Raw genomic sequence first — 24,549 nt, 5'->3', positions numbered from 1 at the left:
AATTGAAAATGTTTCATTTGATTTTATTGATGTATTATATTAAGTTAAAATAAGTGTTCATTCAGTATTGTTGTAATTGTCATTATAACAAATACATTTTAAAAAATCGGCAGTGGCTTTTTTTTGGGTCCTCCAATAATCGGTATCGGCGTTGAAAAATCTTAATCGGCCGACCTCTAGTGTATGTGTGTATGTATGTGTAGCTAGATAGCTGGGTGTGCTTTGCTGCAGGAGGGACTGGTACACTTCACAAAATAGATGGCATCATGAGGTAGGACAATTATGTGGATATATTGAAGCAACATCTCAAGACATCAGTCAGGAAGTTAAAGCTTGGTCGCAAATGGGTCTTCCACATGGACAATGACCCCAAGCATACTTCCAAAGTTGTGGCAAAATGGCTTAAGGACAACAATATCAAGGTATTGGAGTGGCCATCACAAAGCTCTGACCTCAATCCTATAGAACATTTGTGGGCAGAACTGAAAAAGCGTGTGCGAGCAAGGAGGCCGACAAACCTGACTCAGTTATACCAGCTCTGTCAGGAGAAATGGGCCAAAATTCATTGTGGGAAGCTTGTGGAAGGCTACCCTAAATGTTTGACCCAAGTTAAACAATTTAAAGGCAATGATACCCTACCAAATACTAATTGTGTATGTAAACTTCTGACCCACTGGGAATGGGATGAAAAAAAAAAAAAAGTTATTCTCTCTACTATTATTCTGACATTTCACAGTGGTGATCCTAACTGACCTAAGACAGGGAATTTTTAATAGGATTAAATGTCAGGGATTGTGAAACTGAATTTAAATGTATTTGGCAAAGGTATGTGATCTTCCGACTTCAACTGTATATACTACAGTTAGCCTACCAGCAAAACATCCTAGCTGTCCTGACTACAGTTAGCCTACCAGCAGGACATCCATGCTGTCCTGACTACAGTTAGCCTACCAGCAGAACATCCTAGCTGCCCTGACTACAGCTAGTCTACCAGCAGAACATCCTAGCTGCCCTGACTACAGCTAGTCTACCAGCAGAACATCCTAGCTGCCCTGACTACAGTTAGCCTACCAGCAGAACATCCTAGCTGCCCTGACTACAGCTAGCCTACCAGCAGAACATCCTAGCTGCCCTGACTACAGCTAGCCTACCAGCAGAATATCCTAGCTGCCCTGACTACAGTTAGCCTACCAGCAGAACATCCTAGCTGCCCTGACTACAGTTAGCCTACCAGCAGAACATCCTAGCTGCCCTGACTACAGCTAGTCTACCAGCAGAACATCCTAGCTGCCCTGACTACAGTTAGCCTACCAGCAGAACATCCTAGCTGCCCTGACTACAGCTAGTCTACCAGCAGAACATCCTAGCTGCCCTGACTACAGTTAGCCTACCAGCAGAACATCCTAGCTGCCCTGACTACAGTTAGCCTACCAGCAGAATAGCAGTATCTCTGCTTTGATGTTTTCTGGACTAGCCTACTGGAGGACCAACAGATTGAGGAAATAAAATAAGCGATAACAATGTTCTCCTCTTCTCCTCTCCCACAGTTACATTGCAAGCTCTTTGCAAAGATGGGGGACGACCGGCCTTTTGTGTGCAACGCTCCCGGCTGTGGACAGGTAAGCCGTCTACCTAGTCTTTGGTTTCAGGTGTGTTCAGTGTCTGTTTCTGAGTTTGGTTTTACCTGTGCTAGTGTTTGTGTATGTTTTACTGTTTTGTGGCAGTTGATCAGTGGAATTTCTATAGTCTAGTGAATATCCTAATTTAGTTTGGATTTCAGTTGATTTCATTCTGTGTATTTTGCGGTTGTACTGTACTTGTTTGTGTATTTTGCTGTCTGGCAGTTGACTGGAATAGCTCTTTATTTTGAGTCCGAGTCCTCCGTTGACTGGAATAACTCTTTATTTTGAGTCCGAGTCCTCCGTTGACTAGAAAGTTGAAATAGATGGTGTTGGTGGTACTGAACTCCAGTGTTTCCCCTATATTCATGAATAATAATTTGGGATGGTAAAACATTTTCAGTGTTAAGTTAAACGACTAAAACCAGATATAAAGTATGCAGAAAAGATTATGGATTTGTATATATTTTTTGACAACTAAACAACCACCAGGAAAAAAAAGACAGTCAGGAAGAATCTAAAATTCCCAAAATGTCATGGCATGGGTCCCCCATATGATTTTGTTATGATGTTTGAGTCACTCAGATAGCATAAGAACACAGCATAAGAACACGGCATAAGAACACGGCATAAGAACACGGCATAAGAACACGGCATAAGAACACGGCATAAGAACACGGCATAAGAACACGGCATAAGCCATGGCAAAATGTGTAGAATTGCAGGAAATTAGCTTTAAAGTAACTGTCCAGTGTTTCCAGATTCCTATGAAATATGACCTCTAATTACTTAGAATATGAGTGAAATAGTTTTACTTTCAAAAAATGATTAAGAAGCTTAATTCAGCTTGTCTGGTGTCTGCATAACCCAACAATAGAATGTGTGGGCGTATACCGGTAATTTAAAATATTAATACAAGTAGACCGTTGATTGGCCGGATCATCCTCAGGAGTATGACATCATACTCCTGAGGATGATACAAGTTTGAGTCGTCCCCCCCCCCCCCTCCAATTTATGCTTTGGCCACCAATAAGAGCATAGGACGAGTCGTCAACATTATATAGGAATGAGTTAACGGAATATCAACTTTTAAAAGTCCGATTTTCACTGGACAGTTACTTTAAAACGGCATATTTTCTCTCAGCCCCATGGCAAAATTGATAGAATTGCATGAAATTAGCTTAAAAACAGCAAAATTGTCTCTGCAGCTGAGAGGAGGGCCCCTCCCTCCCCTGCGCTAGTTTTGCCACCGCTGCTGAAAGAAATCCTAGGAGAAACACTGTACTCATACTGAAATGAAGGACATTTCCCATTGCAGTGGAGGGGAACATCGGTAGAGAGTAGACATTGATGTAGCTCTGGTGCCACTGACCGTGTCCACATGGACAACATGTTTCTTTTGTCAGTCTGTTTCTGTTCTCTTGCCAACTCCTTGATGAAACTATCATGTTTGCTGTGACACTGAGTTGGCAAGAGAGTACAAACACATCTGTGCTCACACTAGGTCTGTTCCACTTCTGTTATTGAGCGCACACATGGACAATAACACTACACACACACTGCCGTTCAACCAGGCAGAAAACACTGGTCACACTGTCTGATCGTGCCAGCTAGCGCTGTTGTGAAACAATGCGGATGTGTCTAATGCAATTCCTTTTCTTTGTAAGAGCCCACATGGTCAACACACCACACTGCCATTCAGGCCACACACACACACACACACACACACACACACACACACACACACACACACACACACACACACACACACACACACACACACACACTGATACAGTGGGGCAAAAAAGTATTTAGTCAGCCACCAATTGTGCAAGTTTTCCCACTTAAAAAGATAAGAGGCCTGTAATTTTCATCATAGGTACACTTCAACTATGACAGGCAAAATGAGGAGAAAAAAAATCCAGAGAAGCACATTGTAGGATTTTTTAATGTATTTATTTGCAAATTATGGTGGAAAATAAGTATTTGGTCAATAACAAAAGTTTATCTCAATACTTTGTTATATACCCTTTGTTGGCAATGACAGAGGTCAAATGTTTTCTGTAAGGCTTCACAAGGTTTTCACACACTGTTGCTGGTATTTTGGCCCATTCCTCCATGCAGATCTCCACTAGAGCAGTGATGTTTTGGGGCTGTTGTTGGGCAACACAGACTTTCAACTCCCGCCAAAGATTTTCTATGGGGTTGAGATTTGGAGACTGGCTAGGCCACTCCAGGACCTTGAAATGCTTCTTACGAAGCCACTCCTTCGTTTACCGGGCGGTGTGTTTGGGATCATTGTCATGCTGAAAGACCCAGCCACGTTTCATCTTCAATGCCCTTGCTGATGGAAGGAGGTTTTCACTCAAAATCTCACGATACATGGCCCCATTCATTCTTTCCTTTACACGGATCAATCGTCCTGGTCCCTTTGCAGAAAAACAGCCCCAAAGCATGATGTTTCCATCCCCATGCTTCACAGTAGGTATGGTGTTCTTTGGATGCAACTCAGCATTCTTTGTCCTCCAAACACGACGAGTTGAGTTTTTACCAAAAAGTTATATTTTGGTTTCATCTGACCATATGATATTCTCCCAATCTTCTTCTGGATCATCCAAATGCTCTCTAGCAAACTTCAGACGGGCCTGGACATGTACTGGCTTAAGCAGGGGGACACATCTGGCACTGCAGGATTTGAGTCCCTGGCGGTGTAGTGTGTTACTGATGATAGGCTTTGTTACTTTGGTCCCAGCTCTCTGCAAGTCATTCACTAGGTCCCCCCGTGTGGTTCTGGGATTTTTGCTCACCGTTCTTGTGATAATTTTGACCCCACTGGGTGAGATCTTGCGTGAAGCCCCAGACCGAGGGAGATTATCAGTGGTCTTGTATGTCTTCCATTTCCTAATAATTGCTCCCACTGTTGATTTCTTCAAACCAAGCTGCTTACCTATTGCAGATTCAGTCTTCCCAACCTGGTGCAGGTCTACAATTTTGTTTCTGGTGTCCTTTGACAGCTCTTTGGTCTTGGCCATAGTGGAGTTTGGAGTGTGACTGTTTTAGGTTGTGGACAGGTGTCTTTTATACTGATAACAAGTTCAAACAGGTGCCATTAATACAGGTAACAAGTGGAGGACAGAGAAGCCTCTTAAAGAAGAAGTTACAGGTCTGTGAGAGCCAGAAATCTTGCTTGTAGGTTGTTTGTAGGTGACCAAATACTTATTTTCCACCATAATTTGCAAATAAATTCATTAAAAATCCTACAATGTAATTTTCTGGATTTTTTTTCTGTCATTCTGTCTGTCATAGTTGTAGTGTACCTATGATGAAAATTACAGGCCTCTCTGATCTTTTTAAGTGGGAGAACTTGCACAATTGGTGGCTGACTAAATACTTTTTTGCCCCACTGTATAGAGTGATGGCTAGCTAGTCAACATGGGTCTCTCTGAAGCTTCTGTTTCTCTATGAGAGCCCAGATGGACTGGGCCCTGATCACTGAGAAATACCTCTAGCCGAGCGGTGTTGTGGTACAAGGCTGGCAAGGTGTTTTCTCCGCCAGCCAGCCAGCCAGCCAGCCAGCCAGTGAGTCACAGGCAGTACGCAGCACAGATGACACATTTTTCAACCTGTTTCTGTCTCACTTCTCCAGCCTGCAGAGTGAAGAGGTCAGAGATCCATAGTGACTCAGCTTGGCACTGTCTATTGCTGTACTCTGTCCAAGGTGTTAGGATGGATTAGATGTTTTAAAGCCTGGTACAATGTTACATTACAGTACATTTACATTACAGTACAATCCCAGTGAAGACAACGAGTTAACTGTCTTTTCAACGTCCTTTTCAATACCTTTTGCTCATAGGGATATCTCTGCTTCTTCAATTTTTGACTACTGATAACATGACTTATAAGCCTCATTAGGAAACATTAAAAAGGTTTTCACATGCTTACAACAGCATTATAATGCATTGTACCGGCAGGCATTACCACGTGTTTTACTGCAGACAGCTTGAAGACGACAGATGAGTGTTGAGGAAATGTAATTCCAAATCAGTAAGGTTATTACCTCGTACATTATTAAATAAAAGATCATTAGTGTTGTCCTCAGGCATTTAGTGATTCGACAATTCAAGCGTGTACCGCAGACAGCAACATGCATCTGAAATGTAACATTTATCTCTTGTTGTTTGCCCAGTAATTCTCTTAGAACCCTTCAGGGACTCGACTGTCAGTTACCAGAACAGAGTTTAAGATTAGACTGTCAGTTACCAGAACAGAGTTTAAATTAGACTGTCAGTTACCAGAACAGAGTTTAGATTAGACTGTCAGTTACCAGAACAGAGTTTAGATTAGACTGTCAGTTACCAGAACAGAGTTTAAATTAGACTGTCAGTTACCAGAACAGAGTTTAAATTAGACTGTCAGTTACCAGAACAGAGTTTAAATTAGACTGTCAGTTACCAGAACAGAGTTTAAGATTAGACTTGACTTATGTAAGGACAATAATGATGTTACATATTTCATTTATTGACATTATTAATGTATTACTTAGAGACGAGAAAGGAAAAAGGACAGTAAAATGGATGTTTAGATAAAAGTTACAGGATGTGGTTTGCCTTTTGGTAGGAAGTCATTGTAAATAAAAATTTGTTCTTAACTGGCTTGCCTAGTTAAATAAAGGTTTTTAAAAAATTATACAAATAAAATCGCAGTGTGTGTTGGTGCTCTTTGGGTGTGTTGTGGTACCCTCAAACAGTTGTCCCTTTCTAATGTGTGTGTAGGCTATGTTGTTCAGAACAGAAGTGTGATTTTATTCAGGTCATGGCTCTCTGGTGTCCAGACCTGGTCTTGTTTAGGCCTGTCTGTCATGCTATGGCATGTAAGCTATGCAATTGTGGGAAACCTGATGTGAGTCTGGCCTTTTCCCTTCATGTTTACAGTTAGCTATTTATTGTTAGATATGATAATCCTTGCTTCCACTATCTCCTACATACGTATATACTAGAGGTATTCACGGGTCCAAAAAGTTGGACCCATTCTGAAATGGACCTGGGTCTTTCCCACCCGGACTCGATATGCATAAATGATTTGATTTAATATAGAGTCCCATTCCGAACAGACCCAAGGACAACTAGACCCGTTCCTTAGAAAGAGCATTCAGAATATTAAGTAGCAGCCTACCTATTGGTTCTTGGTCGTTTTTATCTTTTTATTTAATATTTTACCCCTTTTTCTCCCCAATTAGGTGGTATCCAATTGTTAGTAGTTACTGTCTTGTTTCATCGCTTCAACTCCCGTACGGACTCGGGAGAGGCGAAGGTCGAGAGCCATGCGTCCTCTGAAACACATCCCACAACCCAAGCTGCACTGCTTCTTGACACAACGCACATCCAACCCGGAAGCCAGCCGCACCAATGTGTCGGAGGAGTCACCGAGCGACCTGTTCAGTGTGCACTGCCTCCGGCCCGCCACAGGAGTCGCTAGTGTGCGATGAGACAAGGATATCCCTTCCCGGCCAAACCCTAACCCGGACGACGCTGGGCCAATTGTGCGCCGCCTCCCGGTCAGGGCCAGCTGCGACAGAGCCTGGGCTCGAACCCAGAATCTCTGGTAGCACTGCCTTAGACCACTGCGCCCCCCGGGAGGCCCCCTCTCCTTTATCTTTTACTGATTCTATACCACTGATTAGATATCTCCTAACTTTGGCCACATGTGGAGGCTCTATCACTGACTAGCCTATTGCTGCTTTGATAACTTATGATTGGCCAACAACGTCTACAAGCTAGACTCCACTCTGGAAGGAAAGGAAGAGTAGCAGCATATATTATACAATTTCTCTCTCTACTGCGGGAGTCACGTTGGGATCTGTACGGGCCCTTCCTGACAGGTCCGTTAAAGTAACATATTCTCCAGACCCATGATGTCATATCAGATCCGTGACAGTATTTAGAATTCTGGATCCGGAATTCCTCGGGTCCCGAATCGGGACTCGGATAGTTGGGTACAGGTTGATTCGTGAAGACCTCTAGTAGATATGTACAATAAGGGAGAATAATTTGAGATTGTTTCCCCTAGCCTGACCCAGTCATCTTGGTCATAGGAAAGATACTATCAACCTGTGAGAAGTGTATTGATGATACTGCCGCTAGCTGGTACTGGCTACAAATACAGTGTTTTCACTTGGTGCTCCTCTTTCTCTTCCTCCCTCTCTCCTCCCTCTCTCCTCCCTCTCTCCTCCCTCTCTCCTCCCTCTCTCCTCCCTCTCTCCTCCCTCTCTCCTCCCTCTCTCCTCCCTCTCTCCTCCCTCTCTCCTCCCTCTCTCCTCCCTCTCTCTCACGACTGAACGTATAACTGTGACACTGACACAGCCAGAAATAGACTTCATGCAGAAGAAGATAGATGGATCCTAGATCGCACCTTATATAGTGCAACGGCACTACTTTTAACCAGAAGAAAAGTAGTGCACTAAATATACAATAGGGCACCATTTGGGTTGTATTCATCAGGATACAATGAAAGTTTTGCAACAGTTTGAGTTTTTTAAAATCTACTTCTGTAAACTAAAACTAAATTGAAGCAACTCCAAAAGGGAAGAGAACAAACAGAGGAAGACTATTGTAGCACCTTGGTGTGCTTGGCTGAAAGACTGACAGAGGAAGGCTTGGTGTGTGTGGTTGGTTGACATGCTTCTGCATATGTGTTGCAAGCAGAGAAGGACGAATCCCTTCGATAAACACATACTAGTGCGCTAGGCTACTTGTTCAGTTGGCCATACATCTTACAAATGATAGCCCTGACCTGCCACCTCCCTAGCCCTAGCCTGCCACCTCCCTAGCCCTAGCCTGCCACCTCCCTAGCCCTAGCCTGCCACCTCCCTAGCCCTAGCCTGCCACCTCCCTAGCCCTAGCCTGCCACCTCCCTAGCCCTAGCCTGCCACCTCCCTAGCCTGCCGCCTCCCTAGCCCTAGCCTGCCGCCTCCCTAGCCCTAGCCTGCCGTCTCCCTAGCCCTAGCCTGCCGTCTCCCTAGCCCTAGCCTGCCGTCTCCCTAGCCCTAGCCTGCCGTCTCCCTAGCCCTAGCCTGCCGTCTCCCTAGCCCTAGCCTGCCGTCTCCCTAGCCTGCCGTCTCCCTAGCCTGCCGTCTCCCTAGCCTGCCGTCTCCCTAGCCTGCCGTCTCCCTAGCCCTAGCCTGCCACCTCCCTAGCCCTAGCCTGCCACCTCCCTAGCCCTAGCCTGCCACCTCCCTAGCCTGCCACCTCCCTAGCCCTAGCCTGCCACCTCCCTCACCGTAGCCCTAGCCTGCCACCTCCCTAGCCTGCCACCTCCCTAGCCCTAGCCTCCCTAGCCTGCCGCCTCCCTAGCCTGCCACTTCCCTAGCTCTCTCTCCGCCTCCCTAGCCCTAGCCTGCCACCTCCCTAACCCTAGCCTGCCACCGCCCTAGCCTGCCACCTCCCTAGCCCTAGCCTGCCACCTCCCTAGCCGTAGCCCTATCCTGCCACCTCCCTAGCCCTATCCTGCCATCTCCCTAACCCTAGCCTGCCATCTCCCTAGCCCAATCCTGCCGCCTCCCTAGCCTGCCACCTCCCTAACCCTAACCTGCCACTTCCCTAGCTCTCTCTCTCTCTCCGCCTCCCTAACCCTAGCCTGCCGCCTCCCTAACCCTAGCCTGCCGCCTCCCTAACCCTAGCCTGCCACCTCCCTAGCCCTAGCCTGCCACCTCCCTAGCCTGCCACCTCCCTAGCCCTAGCCTGCCACCTCTCTAGCCCTAGCCTGCCACCTCCCTAGCCCTAGCCTGCCACCTCCCTAGCCTGCCACCTCCCTAGCCCTAGCCTGCCGCCTCCCTAGCCTGCCACCGCCCTAGCCTGCCACCGCCCTAGCCTGCCACCTCCCTAGCCCTAGCCTGCCACCTCCCTAGCCCTAGCCTGCCACCTCCCTAGCCCTAGCCTGCCACCTCCCTAGCCTGCCACCTCCCTAGCCCTAGCCTGCCGCCTCCCTAACCCTAGCCTGCCTCCTCCCCTAGCCTGCCACCTCTCTAGCCTGCCTGCTCCCTAGCCCTAGCCTGCCACCTCCCTAGCCCTAGCCTGCCACCTCCCTAGCCCTAGCCTGCCACCTCCCTAGCCCTAGCCTGCCACCTCCCTAGCCTTAGCCTGCCACCTCTCTAGCCCTAGCCTGCCACCTCCCTAGCCCTAGCCTGCCACCTCCCTAGCCTGCCACCTCCCTAGCCCTAGCCTGCCACCTCTCTAGCCCTAGCCTGCCACCTCTCTAGCCCTAGCCTGCCACCTCTCTAGCCCTAGCCTGCCACCTCTCTAGCCTGCCACCTCCCTAGCCTGCCACCTCTCTAGCCCTAGCCTGCCATCTCCCTAACCTGCCACCTCCCTAGCCTGCCACTTCCTGACTATGAGCATGGCAAGCTGTTGGCTCATTGTGTTTTCACACACTGTCACCATCCAGCACTTTGTGCCACTTTGTGTGTAGTCTTCGGTCGATAATGCCATTTCCTAGACATTTAGGTATGTCACTTACGGCTATAAAAGAGTCTAAAAGGGGCTGCATTACACATCCTAGTGTATTGTATATCATGGATATTGTTTGTTGTGCAACCCAAAATGATACAGTATGTGTTATCCATAAGATAGCCAGTCAAATGTATTGGATTCTGTGACATGCTATTGAGGTTAAGGTGCTTTCTGGCCCTAACTGACGTGTGTGTGACATTAACTCCTCTCCCCTCCCCTCACTCCACCCCTCCATCTCCTCCTTTCCCTCTTATCTCCCTCCCACCCTCTCTCCAGAGGTTTACCAACGAGGACCACCTGGCTGTACACAAACACAAGCATGAGATGAGTCTAAAGTTTGGCCCTGCCAGGACAGACTCTGTCATTATCCAAGGTACTGGTTCTCCTAGTGAGTCTAAAATATTTCACTTTATTACTCTTCTGTTCTGGCATCCCTTTAATTTGGTACTTTTGTCAGTTGTTTAATACCCACATGTCAGTTGTGATTACCAGAACATTTTAGCCAGATAACAGGTGGGGACATCAGTGATCCTTTAAGTTAGACTTCTCTGAAGTCCACCTTTAGTGTTTGTTCTATTAGTAAACTTCAGGACCCTGTCTTTCAAAGATAATTCGTAAAAATCCCCAAAACTTCACAGATCTTCATTGTAAAGGGTTTGAACAGATTCCAATGCATGTTCAAACAACCATAAACAATGAATGAACATGCACCTGTGGAACGGTCGTTAAGACACTATCAGCTTACAGACGGTAGGCAATTAAGGTCACAGTTATGACAACTTAGGACACTAAAGAGGCCTTTCTACTGACTCTGAAAAACACAAAAAGAAAGATGCACAGGGTCACTGCTTATCTGCGTGACCCTGTAAATTGCAATGTCCGTACTGTGAGACGCGTAAGACGGCACTACAGGGAGACAGGACAGACAGCTGATCGTCTTTGCAGTGGCAGACCACGTGTAACAACACCTGCACAGGATCGGTACATCCGAACATCACACCTACGGGACAGGTACAGGATGGCAACAACAACTGTCCGAGTTACACCATGAACGCACAATCCCTTTATCAGTGCTCAGACTGTCCGCAATAAGCTGAGAGGCTGGACTGAGGTCTTGTAGGCCTGTTGTTAGGCAGGTCCTCACCAGACATCACAGCCAACAACGTCGCCTATCGGCACAAACCCACCGTCGCTGGACCAGACAGGACTGGCAGAAAGTGCTCTTCACTGGCGAGTCGCGGTTTTGTCTCACCAGGGGTGATGGTTGGATTTGCGTTTATCGTCGAAGGAATGAGCCATACACTGAGGCCTGTACTCTGGAGCGGGATCGATTTGGAGGTGGAGGGTCCGTCACGGTCTGGGGCAGTGTGTCACAGCATCATCGGACTGAGCTTGTTGTCATTGCAGGCAATCTCAACACTGCGTTACAGGGAAGACATCCTCCTCCCTCATGTGATACCTTTCCTGCAGGCTCATCCCGCATGACCCTCCAGCATGACAATGCCACCAGTCATACTGCTCGTTCTGTGTGTGATTTCCTGCAAGACAGTAATGTCAGTGTTCTGCCATGGCCAGCGAAGAGCCCGGATCTCAATCCCATTGAGCATGTTTGGGATCTGTTGGATTGGAGGGTGAGGGCTAGGGCCATTCCCCCCAGAAATGTCCGGGAACTTGTAGGTGCCTTGGTGGAAGAGTGGGGTAACATCTCGCAGCAAGAACTGGCAAATCTGGTGCAGTCCATGAGGAGGAGATGCACTGCCGTACTTAATGCAGCTGGTGGCCACACCAGATACTGACTGTTACTTTTGGTTTTGACCCCCCCCCTTTTTTCAGGGACACATTTTTCAATTTCTGTTAGTCATATGCATGTGCATATTCAGTTTCTCAGTTGTTGAGTCATGTTCATATTATTATTTACCCATTAAGTTTGCTGAAAATAAACGCAGTTGACAGTGAGAGGATGTTTCTTTTTTTGATGAGATTAGTTGAATATTGGATTAATTTGATGTTTAAATCTCTGCCAAAGTGTGTTGGAATAAAACATTAATCCAAGGACTGAAAAAAGGTGATATTTTCTAAAATAGAAATTTCTCTCTGTGTTTCTCTTCCTCCTGTTCCAGACCAGACCCCTACTCCCACTCGCTTCCTGAAGAACTGTGAGGAGGTGGGGCTGTTCAACGAGCTGGCTAGCTCCTTCGCTGAGGAGTTCAGGAAGGCCCAGGAGGACGACGACAAGCGGGCCAAGAACCCTGTGAGTAGAAATCACTTGGTCCTCCTGTAGCTTATTTGGTAGAGCATGGCGTTTGCAAGGCCAGGATGGTGGGTTTGATTCCCGGGACCACCCATATGTAAAATGTATGCACACAAGACTGCTTTGGATAAAGCTTATTCTAAATGGCATAATATTATCATATTGTAGAACTGAGGTGGTTCCACAGACCATGTTTGCCTGATTTAGGTTCTGTATTCTGAGACCTGAAGACTGGCAGTAGGTCTAGGCTTTTGTTCAGAACACAGTAGTGTTGCACACTGAAGACCAGGATTGAATTCCAGTCGGTCACATAGCCCCATCCTATCTCTGATGTGCTTTATAGTGTCTCAGTCTCCCTCCCTCCCCTCCTCTCCAGCTGCCTGCCCCCCACAGAGAGGTGGCCCTACACATGAGCTTGCAGACACCGTCAGCAGAAGCCATGAAGGTGAAGGAGGAGGAGCCTGTGGACGTTGACTCTTCCCCACCAGGAAGTCCTGATTCCTTCTCCAGCATGTCAGACAGCAGCAGGGATGCCATGGTGAGTCGAGGAAAGGTAGGGTTCAAAACTTAGGGGACATGACTGACCAGCAAACCCATGTTGAATTACCAAGTTGGTTCTGGTTAGGATTAGAGTTATGGGTTGACATGCCAGTCATGTCCCTACAGACACACCCAAAGGAAGGGGACCGAGGAGGGCCAGAGGAACGGTAGGTGTGCGAGACCAGGATGGGTGGGCACTGTGTTTTGTTGATGGAGAGCGTCTGACAGGATCTTTACTATGTCTGAGCTATCAAGAAACCATCTACAATGCATTGGGAAAGAGGCTGTATTAAACCTAGAATTTACCTTCTACTGTTGGATTCTAAACTTTGAACATTGAGATATTAAAGACATGATAGATCACAGCATAGTAGACGCATAGTATATAAAGGAGTGAGATCTGTAGAAAGACGATGGCTGTTCAATGTGCTGTGTGGACAGGAGGAGATCACAGGATTGCTATAGGGGAAGCAGATGGACATCTGTGGATTAGGTGAAGGAGAGGTTTAGGTCAGGAGGTCAGGTCAGATCCCCTGAAGGGAGTTATAATAAACCATTTTATTATCCTATTACCTTCTTCCTGTGGAACCATAAGATGTAAGGATTGGAGAGAAGGAGGAGTGTCTTAAGTGGGATATAATACACCTGTGATGTTGAGAAATGTTTTTTTTTCTGTCTGAATACAGCTGTAACAAGCCTTTTGGATGAATTAAACTTGGTTAATCTTCTGTAGTGTCCGTGAGTTATTTACTCTGAAAAATTAGAACCTAACACTACTAAACATCTGTTGTTGAACTAACAATCTCTCCTGTCTTCTCTCAGGACACTCCCCCGAGGTCAGTGCTGAGTTCTGCCCCCACCCCCACCATCGTGAGGCACGGTGCCCTCCCTATGCGTCCCAGACCAGGCTCTCTGCCACTCCACTTGGGCTTTGACGCCCTGCAGCCCACCATGCCTTCACCCACCTCCGTCATCACACCCACCCCACCCTCCAACCGCACCCTGCTGGGGTGAGTGACTGGTCCTGCACAAGCCTGGTTCTAGATTTGAAGACTGCACAGATCTGGACCCAGGCTAGTCCTCCATGGGGCCTGGAGCTCCAGTTAAAGATGGCTTTTGTATGCTGAATCCTACATCAATCCTTTTACAACCATTTAGGCTAGAGACGAGCCATTTTCTTTGCTGTAAAGCTGCAAGCATGGCTGTCATGGTTCTGAAGCACGTAAGTGCGCTTTTGAATTGGCGCCTTTTCTTAGACCATGTTGTGCTGAATAGCAAAGTTAACCAGCATATTGGTGTTGAGAACAATGTGGTGAATGCAGCCGTGGAATTAGGAGACGAGAAAACAGCCCTTTATTGTCTAAGAAAAGTCAGGAGAGAGGAAACCTCAACTTAATTAGGTCTATAATCAATAACCTAACTGTTAAATGTGCCTGGCTTTATAAATCAACCATATAAACTAAGCAACAAAAAAAACATCCTCTCACTGTCAACTGTGTTTATTTTCAGCAAACTTAACGTGTGTAAATATTTGTATGAACATAAGATTCAACAATTGAGACAAACTGAACAAGTACTGCAGTGCGTCTCCTCCTCATCGACAGCACCAGATTTGCCAGTTCTTGCTGTGAGATGCTACCCCACTCTTCCACCAAGGCACCTGCAAGTTCCCAGACATTTCTGTGGAGAATGGCCCTAGCCCTCACCCTCCGATCCAACAGGTCCCAGACGTGCTCAATGGGATTGAGATCCAGGCTCTTCGCTGGCCATGGCAGAACACTGACATTCCTGTCCTGCAGGAAATCACACACAGAACGAGCAGTATGGCTGTTGGCATTGTCATGCTGGAGGGTCATGTCAGGATGAGCCTGCAGGAAGGGTACCACATGAGGGAGGAGGATGTCTTCCCTGTAACGCACAGCATTGAGATTGCCTGCAATGACAACAAGCTCAGTCCGATGGTGCTGTGACACACCGCCCCAGACCATGACGACCCTCCACCTCCAAATCGATCCCTCTCCAGAGTACATGCCTTGGTGTAACGCTCATTCATTCGATGATAAACGCGAATCTGGCCATCACTCATGAGACAAAACTTTGACTTGTCAGTGAAGAGCACTTTTTGACAGTCCTGTCTGTTCCAGTGACAGTGGGATTGTGCTCATAGGCGACGTTGTTGCCGGTGATGTCTGGTGAGGACCTGTCTTACAACAGGACTACAAGCCCTCAGTTCAGCCCCTCGCAGCCCATCGCGGACAGTCTGAGCACTGATGGAGGGATTGTGCGTTCCTGGTGTAACTCGGACAGTTGTTGTTGCCATCCTGTACCTGTCCCGCAGGTGTGATGTTCGGATGTCCCGATCCTGTGCAGGTGTTGTTACAAGTGGTCTGCCACTGCAAGGACGATCAGCGGTCTGTCCTGTCTCCCTGTAGCGGCGTCTCACAGTACGGACATTGTAATTTATTGCCCTGGCCACGTCTGCAGTCCTCATGCCTCCTTGCAGCATGCCTAAGGCACATCCACGCAGATGAGCAGGGACCCTGGGCATCTTTCTTTTGGTGTTTTTCAGAGTCCGTAGAAAGGCCTCTTCAGTGTCCTAAGTTTTCATAACTGTGACCTTAATTGCCTTGTGTCTGTAAGCTGTTAGTGTCTTCACGACCGTTCCACAGGTGCATGTTCATTAATTGTTTATGGTTCATTGGACATTGCATGGGAAACGGTGTTTAAACCCTTTACAATGAAGATCTGTGAAGTTATTTGGATTTGTACGAATTATCTTTGAAAGACAGGGTCCTGAAAAGGGAATTTTCTATTTTTGCTGTGTTTACATCTACTGAAATATGACAGTTTCTGCTTCTGTAACCTGTTTAAGTGTTTGTTTAATAGCTTACTGATACCTTGAGCATCGACCCTCATGCAACCACATGTTGGGTAAACAATTTCACAAGTTTGGCTGTTTTAAGTCTGTGCTTTGATGTAATAAAGGCTTTACAGACCATTCTCTCTGGTATTATTTATTTATTGTTTACACTCTTCCAAATTGTCATAAAAATATAATAATAATAATAATAATAATAACCCACCTTTTTCCTTGATCTCATTCCTATTATTATAATAATAAGTCATGTCATCATCATTAGTAGGCAGGGCATAGCAGCCTTGTATAACCACCATCGATCTGTAGGGCTGTTTAGTCTTAACACCGTAACTTACTTAGGACTATATTTCAATACTTCTACGGGCTACTGTATCAATCTATAATTTATTTGTTCATGTCATCACACAGCATACGAGTCATTCATGATTTGAAATGCAATCAAGCATTTGTTTTAAAATAAAATAAAGTGGCCGTGGAATAATTAGCATAAACAATAAATAGGCCTAAACCGTTCCATTTCGGAAAATGTATTCACGAATGAATGTGACTGTTAGTCTTCTTTGTAATAAAGGCTTTACAAAATATTACAACAGACTCTCTAGTAGGCTTAAAATTGATTTAATGTTTACATTGTTCCAAACAGTCAGAAAATGACAATCTAACAGCACCTGTTTGGCACATAATAATAACATAATATGCACACAGCGTATTTTTCTTGATCTGCACTATTTTCCACAACGAACTTCTCCTTTACCTCCTGAGCAACCAGTAAACATTCTCCCCTTTCAAGTTTGTCACGTCCTCTGCATCCATTTTGCTGTCACGTGTTGCGGCGTTCAGAGTTTATGACCAATTTATTGATGTGATTTAAGGTATGCGATGCATTTGTCACGTAAAGAGAGCAAGGGTTGAGGGAATAGGGAATTTTTTTCTCCTAAACAAATTAGGGATTTCGGTGACAACTTTTCAGTCAGAAATTTCTGTTATTATGTTACCGCTTCATTAACACGGACAGTGCGATGCACTTTGATGTTCTGTGGTGGTTGCTGCAGCAGGGAGGAGAGCGAGACAATGGGTGCTAGTCACACAGTCACTCGCTGTCTTTTTTTATTTTCAACACAGCACAGCAAGTCTGAGCCAGGCCCGGCACAATCAAATCAATTGAGGTCGGACTCCCTCTAGTAATTTGTGTATTTTCATTAAAGCATCAGACAAGCTCAGTGCATATATTTGATTTGATTAAAACACATAGGATGTATCTATATATGGAAAATGTTTATTTAGATCAGTCGAAAGAACAGACAACTCTGTCCTGACTTTTGATATTTTTTTGGGGAGTCTGGGACAGCCCTAAACTGAGTTAGGACATCTGTATCTTTGTAGTGACTGGGTGTACATCATCCAAAGTGTAATGAATCACTTCACCATGCTAAAAGGGATATTCAATGTCTGCTTTTTTATTTATTTTTTACCCGTCTACCATTAGGTGCCCTTCTTTGCGAGGCATTGGAAAACCTCACTGCTCGACTGAGGGACCTTGCAATTATCTGTATGTGTGGGTACAGAGATGAGGTAGTCATTCAAAAATAATGTTAAACAGTATTATTGCACACACAGTGAGTCCATGCAACTTATTTTGTGACTTGTAAAGCACATTTTTACACCTGAACTTATTTAGGCTTGCCACATCAAAGGGGACATTTCATCTTTTCATTTTTAATCAATTTGTAAAAATTTCTAAAAGCACATTTCCACTTTGACATTATGGGGCATTGTGTGTGTGTGTGTGGGCCCCATGACAAAAAAATCTAAATTTGAATACATTTTAAATTCAGGCTGTAACACAACAAAATGTGGAAAAAGTCCAGGGATGTGAATCATTTCTGAATGCAATGTAGTTACGAGAGATCTCGTTGGATTTGACCTGTTTTTGCATTGCCATTGAGGGCTTCCACCATATTAAAGTAGTCTGCTTTGGTGGGCATTCCTATGGGTCTAGTGGGATTAGCCAATGATCAGAGTATTGGATTCTCCTTCAAATTGGGTTACCTGGTTTGTAAATGGCTTTAAGCAGTATCATTTCCATGGCCACAATAAATTAATGACACACAGGATTTGGTTCAGGACTCCAGCACTGCAGGTGTCGGTAAATCACCATTATAAGCTTTCTGCTTTTTTCAAACACAAAAATAAAATTGACTACTTCATAATGGAGATGGCTTCAATGGATCTACCTGTGCTGTCATAGTCGCCATTATGGGACAGATGCAAAGAATAGATCTCTAACTAACTCTATACCTACTCACTAGGCCACTTCTGTACATCTGAAAGGATTGGATAGGTGTGTCCAATATGGTGTCAATTCCACCTACCCTATCAGAGGGCAAGATTAAGCTTTTTAAATACATGTTTTTCTTCCACCAGTAACCCTCTACCTCTTTTTGTTTTCTGTAGCTCTCCCACTGGCCACTACCCCGTGATGATGCACCTTACCAATGGGCTCCTGCCTGGTCCTATGCAGATACCCTCTGTCATTTCTGTACGTGCCCTGCCTTCACCCACCTGTCTGTCCTTGTCTGGTTTGGGAACTGTGGTTGTTGCCAATTCTGATTGACGCGGAAGCTGACCTTCGCTAAGGGAGTAGCATATCAGTCAAAGTCTAGGTTGATCCAGTTTTTAAAAATAATGAAATTGTATGCTTGCACTAGTTGTCTATAATGTGTATTGATTCACATAGAAGCATATATTGAGCACTTTGAAAAGACTGACATTGAGGTAGTATCTCACTTTGCTAGCCTGAGCTCCGACCTAGCTAGGTCGTTAAAGTGCGTGTGTGTTGTCTCCAGCTGGCCCGGCCCATGCACATGGTGCCCAACATTCCCGGCATCCCTGGTCCTCCTCTGGGAGGCGGCAGCAGCGGCTCCCACTCCGTGTACACCACACACTCTGAGGCCAAGATGGTGAGAGCTCTCTCTCTATTTCTGTCTCTCTCTATTTCTGTCGCTCTGGCTTTCTTGCTCTTTCTCACTCAACATCTCTCTGTCTCTCGCTTTCGATCTTGCTTTTCTCTGTTTCGCTCTGCCTTTCTCCGGTTCACCTTTCCTTCTCTCTCTTTCTTTCTTTTCTTCCCTATAGTGTTTGTTCCCTCCCACTCTCTGTATGTTCATCACATGACAGAGATTGCAGTCCAATAATAGTTTTGATGAACATTCGGAGTGCTTGTATAGGAAAAGATCAGATACATAATCAGGTGTGTTTAAGCAGGTACATTGGGAGTGATAACATGAATGGACAGGTGTGTGTGTGTGTGGTTGTGTCTCTCTTGTGTGTATAGTGTTATGTGTGTGTATGTGGGGTTAATGTTAACATGGCCCTGGTTGTCCTGTCTCCTGTAGAGGCTGAAGGCAGCACTAGCACAGCAGAGTTTAGGGGGTCAGATGGGGGGTGTGGCCGGCAGCCCCATGCACCCCCAGAGGATGGAGCAGAGCCAGCTATTGGTGCAGCACCCAGACGCACCCTCCCCCGCACAGCCACAGGTAGGACAACATAGAGACATGGACCCTCCCCTGCACAGCCATTTTAGTAATTTAGCAGACTCTCTTATCCAGAGCAACTTAGAGTGCATTCATCTTAAGATAGCTAGGTGGAACAACCACGTTTCTTAAGTAGCTATCAGCCAAGTCAGTGGTGGGAGGGGGGGGGGGTTCAGATGTTTTCGGAAGATGGACAGGGACTCTGTGGGAGTCCAGGACAGAGAAGAACTGGACTGAGTGGGAGATTCCCTCCCGGAGGGGTTGGAGGGCCAAGAGACACAGAACTTGGTAGTACTCAGGTTGGGATATCGGGTTTGAGCATAGTCTGAAGGTAGGGAGAGAATGGCAGTTCCTTTTGCTGCTCCGTAGGCATGTACCATGGTCTTGTAATGGATGTGCGCTTCGACTGGAAGCCAGTGGAGTGTGCGGAGGAGCAGGGTGACATGGGAGATCTTGGGAAGGTTGAACACCAGGTGGCCTGCGGCATTCTGGATAAGTTGCAGGGATTTCATGGCACAAGCGGGGAGTCCAACCAACAGTAAGTTGCAGTAGTCCAGACTGGAGATGACAAGTGCCTGGATTAGGACCTGCGTCACTTCCTGTGTGAGGGAGGGTTGTACTCTACAGATGTTGTAGTGCATGAACCTGCAGGAGCGAGTCTCTGCTTTTGTTTTTGCAGAGAACGATTTGTCTCAGGATTTGTTGTCCAGGGTCACGCCAAGTTTCTTTGCAGTCAGAGTGTGTAGAGGAGAATCTGGTGGTTCACGGTGTTGATGACAGCGTATAGATCTAGGAGGAGAGTGAGTCAGCTTTGGAAGTGCGTAGAGCCTCCGTGACACAGAAGAGAGCAGTCTCGGTTGAGTGACTCGTCTTGAAGCGTGACTGGTTATGGGGTCAAGAAGTTTGTTCTGAGAGAGATAGTGAAAAACTGCACGGTCAAGTGTTTTGAAAAGAAAAGAAAAGAAAGAAGGGATACCAGTCTGTACTTTTTGATATCAGAGAGGTCGAATGTTGGTTTCTTGAGGAGGGGAGCGACTCTGGCCATTTTAAAGTCAGAGGGGAAACAGCCAGTGGTCAGGGATGTGTTGATAGTCTGGAGAAGGGATGAGGGGATGGGGTCGAGCGGGCAGGTTGTCAGGCAGCCAGACCTCTCTAGTCTCACGATTTCATCTGGAGAAAGAGGTCAAGTGGTAGTTTGGTGTAAGTGGGATCAGTGGACTCAATAGGCTGAGTGAATGAGGAGAGGATGTCGTCAACCTTCTTTTCAAAGTGGTTGACAAAGTCTCCCGCAGAGAGGGAGGAGGGAGCGGGTGGAGGATCAAGGTGGAAAACCGGGTCCTAGCCCTGTTCTGTAAGCTCACAATGAGCCACTCAGCCATGGCGCCGGAGGGGAGGGCCGAGCCGACCGGGAGGAAAGGGGACAGTGCGAGTCATAGGATGTGGAAAGGGAGGAGAGTAGGGTCGACGAGGCAGAATTAGGAAACAGGAGGGAGAAGGATTTAGCATAAGGAAGAGATGATGGGATAGAAGAGGAGAGAGTAGTGGGGGAGAGAGAGCGATGATTGCAACAACACGTGACCATCTGTGTAGGGGCTAAGTGGGTAGGGTTGGAGGTAAGGGAGACCGAAAAGGAAGCAAAGTAGTGATCAGAGACCTGGAGAGGGAAGATGAGCGTAATGCCTGGCATGTGAGTGGGACTGGTAAGGTCAAATTAGGCAAAGAGGGGAAAGAAAGAGTTGGAAAGAAATTAATCAAAGGCAGATGTCGGGAGATTGAAGTTGCCCAGAACGATGAGTGGTGAGTCATCGTCAGGAAACTAGCTTATCAAGGGGTCAAGCTCATTGAGGAACTCTCTAAGAGCACCTGGTGGGTGATAGATGACAACAATGTTAAGTGTGAGTGGACAAGTGACAGTGACATAATGGAATTCAAATGAGGAGATGGACAGGTGAGGTAGAAAAGATCTCCACTTAGGCGAAATGAATATACACACACACACGCACGCATTTAAATTGTAAAGAGTACACATGGACACTTTTGTGGCCACAATAGACAATTATCAAAACCCTCTTGACTTGGATCTTCATGACTCGTGGTTCATTGACATCAGTAAAATGTAGAATTATAATTTAGGCACTAAAATACTTTTTTATCAGTCTTGTTCTGGGACTTCCAGTGTTGAGCTCAATCTGTCTAGCCCACTCCCCTGTCTCAACCCATGTCTGCCTGCTGCTATGACTCTACCATCCCCCCCTCTCTCCCTCTCCCCTCCAGGTGTCTCCGGCTCAGCCTACCGGTGGTCGGCGGCGGCGTGCAGCGGGGGACGACCCGGATGATAGACGGCAGCGTTTCCTGGAGCGGAATCGGGCAGCCGCCTCGCGCTGCCGACAGAAACGCAAAGTCTGGGTCAACTCCCTGGAGAAGAAGGCAGAGGAGCTCTCCTCCATGAACGTCTCCCTGGCGGTGAGTGTAAGGTCACACTACTCTGCTCTCATCTCTCCTTTCTTCAGCCACCTACTCATTGAGATATGTCTATCTATCCAGTTTGACTTGTCTCAGCATTATCGTTGCCTTTCTCTGTGAGTCATGTCAAAAAAGGAAAGCTCACACACAGTTTAATGCTGCTATTCAGTCCCCAATGCTTCATCACAAAGTGTAATGCTGCTATTCAGTCCCCAATGCTTTTTCACACAGTTTAATGCTGCTATTCAGTCCCCAATGCTTCATCACACAGTTTAATGCTGCTATTCAGTCCCCAATGCTTCATCACACACAGTTTAATGCTGCGATTCAGTCCCCAATGCTTTATTCCTGCCCCTTACATTGGAGATGTGCATACCATGCTGCTTTCTTAAATGTTTTTATCCATCTGCCCAGGGACTACAGATAAACTGCCAGATTGCTAAATCTGGCACATTTACAGCAATGTTTCTTGATGTGCATTGTCCCAGTCCCCCCAAAAATACATATCTCTCTCATTTGCTTCATCAACAGTGACTTCAGACCATTGTTACCTCCTCTCTGTTTGTGTATTGGTGTGAGAAAACATAGCAGTATTGACTCATTGTTATTGTAATTATTAATAATAATAGTATTGACTCATTGTGTTACTGTGTCTCCTCAGAATGAGGTGTCTCTACTGAGGAATGAGGTGGCTCATCTCAAACAGCTGCTGCTGGCTCATAAGGACTGCCCTGTCACCACTCGACAGAAGAGTATGGGTGAGCCTGCTAGCTAGTGGCATCTAGAAAACACACAGAAACCTCTGCTGTTTGATGCAAGCATTTTATAACGTTATATAGTCAGTGTGTTTGGCTAGTTCATATCACTACCGTGGCTTAGTCAGTGTCTAGTTCAGATCACTACCATGGCTTAGTCAGTGTCTAGGTCAGATCACTACCATGGCTTAGTCAGTGTCTAGGTCAGATCACTACCGTGGCTTAGTCAGTGTCTAGGTCAGATCACTACCGTGGCTTAGTCAGTGTCTAGGTCAGATCACTACCGTGGCTTAGTCAGTGTCTAGGTCAGATCACTACCGTGGCTTAGTCAGTGTCTAGGTCAGATCACTACCGTGGCTTAGTCAGTGTCTAGGTCAGATCACTACCGTGGCTTAGTCAGTGTCTAGGTCAGATCACTACCGTGGCTTAGTCAGTGTCTAGGTCAGATCACTACCGTGGCTTAGTCAGTGTCTAGGTCAGATCACTACCGTGGCTTAGTCAGTGTCTAGGTCAGATCACTACCATGGCTTAGTCAGTGTCTAGTTCAGATCACTACCATGGCTTAGTCAGTGTCTAGTTCAGATCACTACCATGGCTTAGTCAGTGGCTAGTTCAGATCACTACCTTGGCTTAGTCAGTGGCTAGTTCAGATCACTACCTTGGCTTCAAATCAAATCAAATTGTATTTGTCACATACACATGGTTAGCAGATGTTAATGCGAGTGTAGCGAAATGCTTGTGCTTCTTGTTCCGACAATGCAGTAATAACCAACAAGTAATCTAACTAACAATTCCAAAACTACTACCTTATACACACAAGTGTAAGGGGATAAAGAATATGTACATAAAGATATATGAATGAGTGATGGTACAGAGCGGCATAGGCAAGATGCAGTAGATGGTATCGAGTACAGTATATACATATGAGATGAGTATGTAAACAAAGTGGCATAGTTAAAGTGGCTAGTGATACATGTATTACATAAAGATGCAGTAGATGATATAGAGTACAGTATATACGTATACATATGAGATGAATAATGTAGGGTATGTAAACATTATATTAGGTAGCATTGTTTAAAGTGGCTAGTGATATATTTTACATCATTTCCCATCAATTCCCATTATTAAAGTGGCTGGAGTTGAGTCAGTGTGTTGGCAGCAGCCACTCAATGTTAGTGGTGGCTGTTTAACAGTCTGATGGCCTTGAGATAGAAGCTGTTTTTCAGTCTCTCGGTCCCCGCTTTGATGCACCTGTACTGACCTCGCCTTCTGCATGATAGCGGGGTGAACAGGCAGTGGCTCGGGTGGTTGTTGTCCTTGATGATCTTTATGGCCTTGCTGTAGCATCGGGTGGTGTAGGTGTCCTGAGGGCAGGTAGTTTGCCCCCGGTGATGCGTTGTGCAGACCTCACTACCCTCTGGAGAGCCTTACGGTTGTGGGCGGAGCAGTTGCCGTACCAGGCGGCTTAGTCAGTGTCTAGTTCAGATCACTACCGTGGCTTAGTCAGTGTCTAGGTCAGATCACTACCGTGGCTTAGTCAGTGTCTAGGTCAGATCACTACCGTGGCTTAGTCAGTGTCTAGGTCAGATCACTACCGTGGCTTAGTCAGTGTCTAGGTCAGATCACTACCTTGGCTTAGTCAGTGGCTAGTTCAGATCACTACCGTGGCTTAGTCAGTGTCTAGGTCAGATCACTACCGTGGCTTAGTCAGTGTCTAGGTCAGATCACTACCGTGGCTTAGTCAGTGTCTAGGTCAGATCACTACTGTGGCTTAGTCAGTGTCTAGGTCAGATCACTACCGTGGCTTAGTCAGTGTCTAGGTCAGATCACTACCTTGGCTTAGTCAGTGTCTAGGTCAGATCACTACCATGGCTTAGTCAGTGTCTAGGTCAGATCACTACCGTGGCTTAGTCAGTGTCTAGGTCAGATCACTACCGTGGCTTAGTCAGTGTCTAGGTCAGATCACTACCGTGGCTTAGTCAGTGTCTAGGTCAGATCACTAC

At 46.2% G+C, this 24,549-nt stretch overlaps 1 protein-coding gene across 4 annotated transcripts in view; it reads left to right on the top strand.

The window, feature by feature from the left end:
• The window catches only part of LOC109908336 (cyclic AMP-dependent transcription factor ATF-7), a 41,100-nt gene that overhangs the window by 11,904 nt on the left and 4,647 nt on the right, over nt 1–24,549 (top strand). The window contains exons 2-11 of one of the 4 annotated variants that reach the window (XM_031794672.1): nt 1,548–1,619; nt 10,400–10,496; nt 12,244–12,374; nt 12,751–12,927; nt 13,737–13,924; nt 18,247–18,331; nt 18,639–18,752; nt 19,188–19,328; nt 21,600–21,788; nt 22,450–22,546. In XM_031794672.1, coding sequence (XP_031650532.1) covers nt 1,572–1,619; nt 10,400–10,496; nt 12,244–12,374; nt 12,751–12,927; nt 13,737–13,924; nt 18,247–18,331; nt 18,639–18,752; nt 19,188–19,328; nt 21,600–21,788; nt 22,450–22,546 — 1,267 coding nt within the window. In that variant the 5' untranslated portion in view covers nt 1,548–1,571. Of the gene's footprint in view, nt 1–1,547; nt 1,620–10,399; nt 10,512–12,243; nt 12,375–12,750; nt 12,928–13,736; nt 13,925–18,246; nt 18,332–18,638; nt 18,753–19,187; nt 19,329–21,599; nt 21,789–22,449; nt 22,547–24,549 lie in introns of all 4 variants that reach the window. The other 3 variants (XM_020506971.2, XM_031794671.1, XM_020506973.2) reach the window with 3 other exon arrangements.

Source organism: Oncorhynchus kisutch, linkage group LG17 (assembly GCF_002021735.2).
Source record: "Oncorhynchus kisutch isolate 150728-3 linkage group LG17, Okis_V2, whole genome shotgun sequence".
Classification (NCBI taxonomy): domain Eukaryota; kingdom Metazoa; phylum Chordata; class Actinopteri; order Salmoniformes; family Salmonidae; genus Oncorhynchus; species Oncorhynchus kisutch.
The sequence above is the reverse complement of the archived record's forward strand: the minus strand, read 5'-3'. Positions and strand labels throughout refer to the sequence as shown.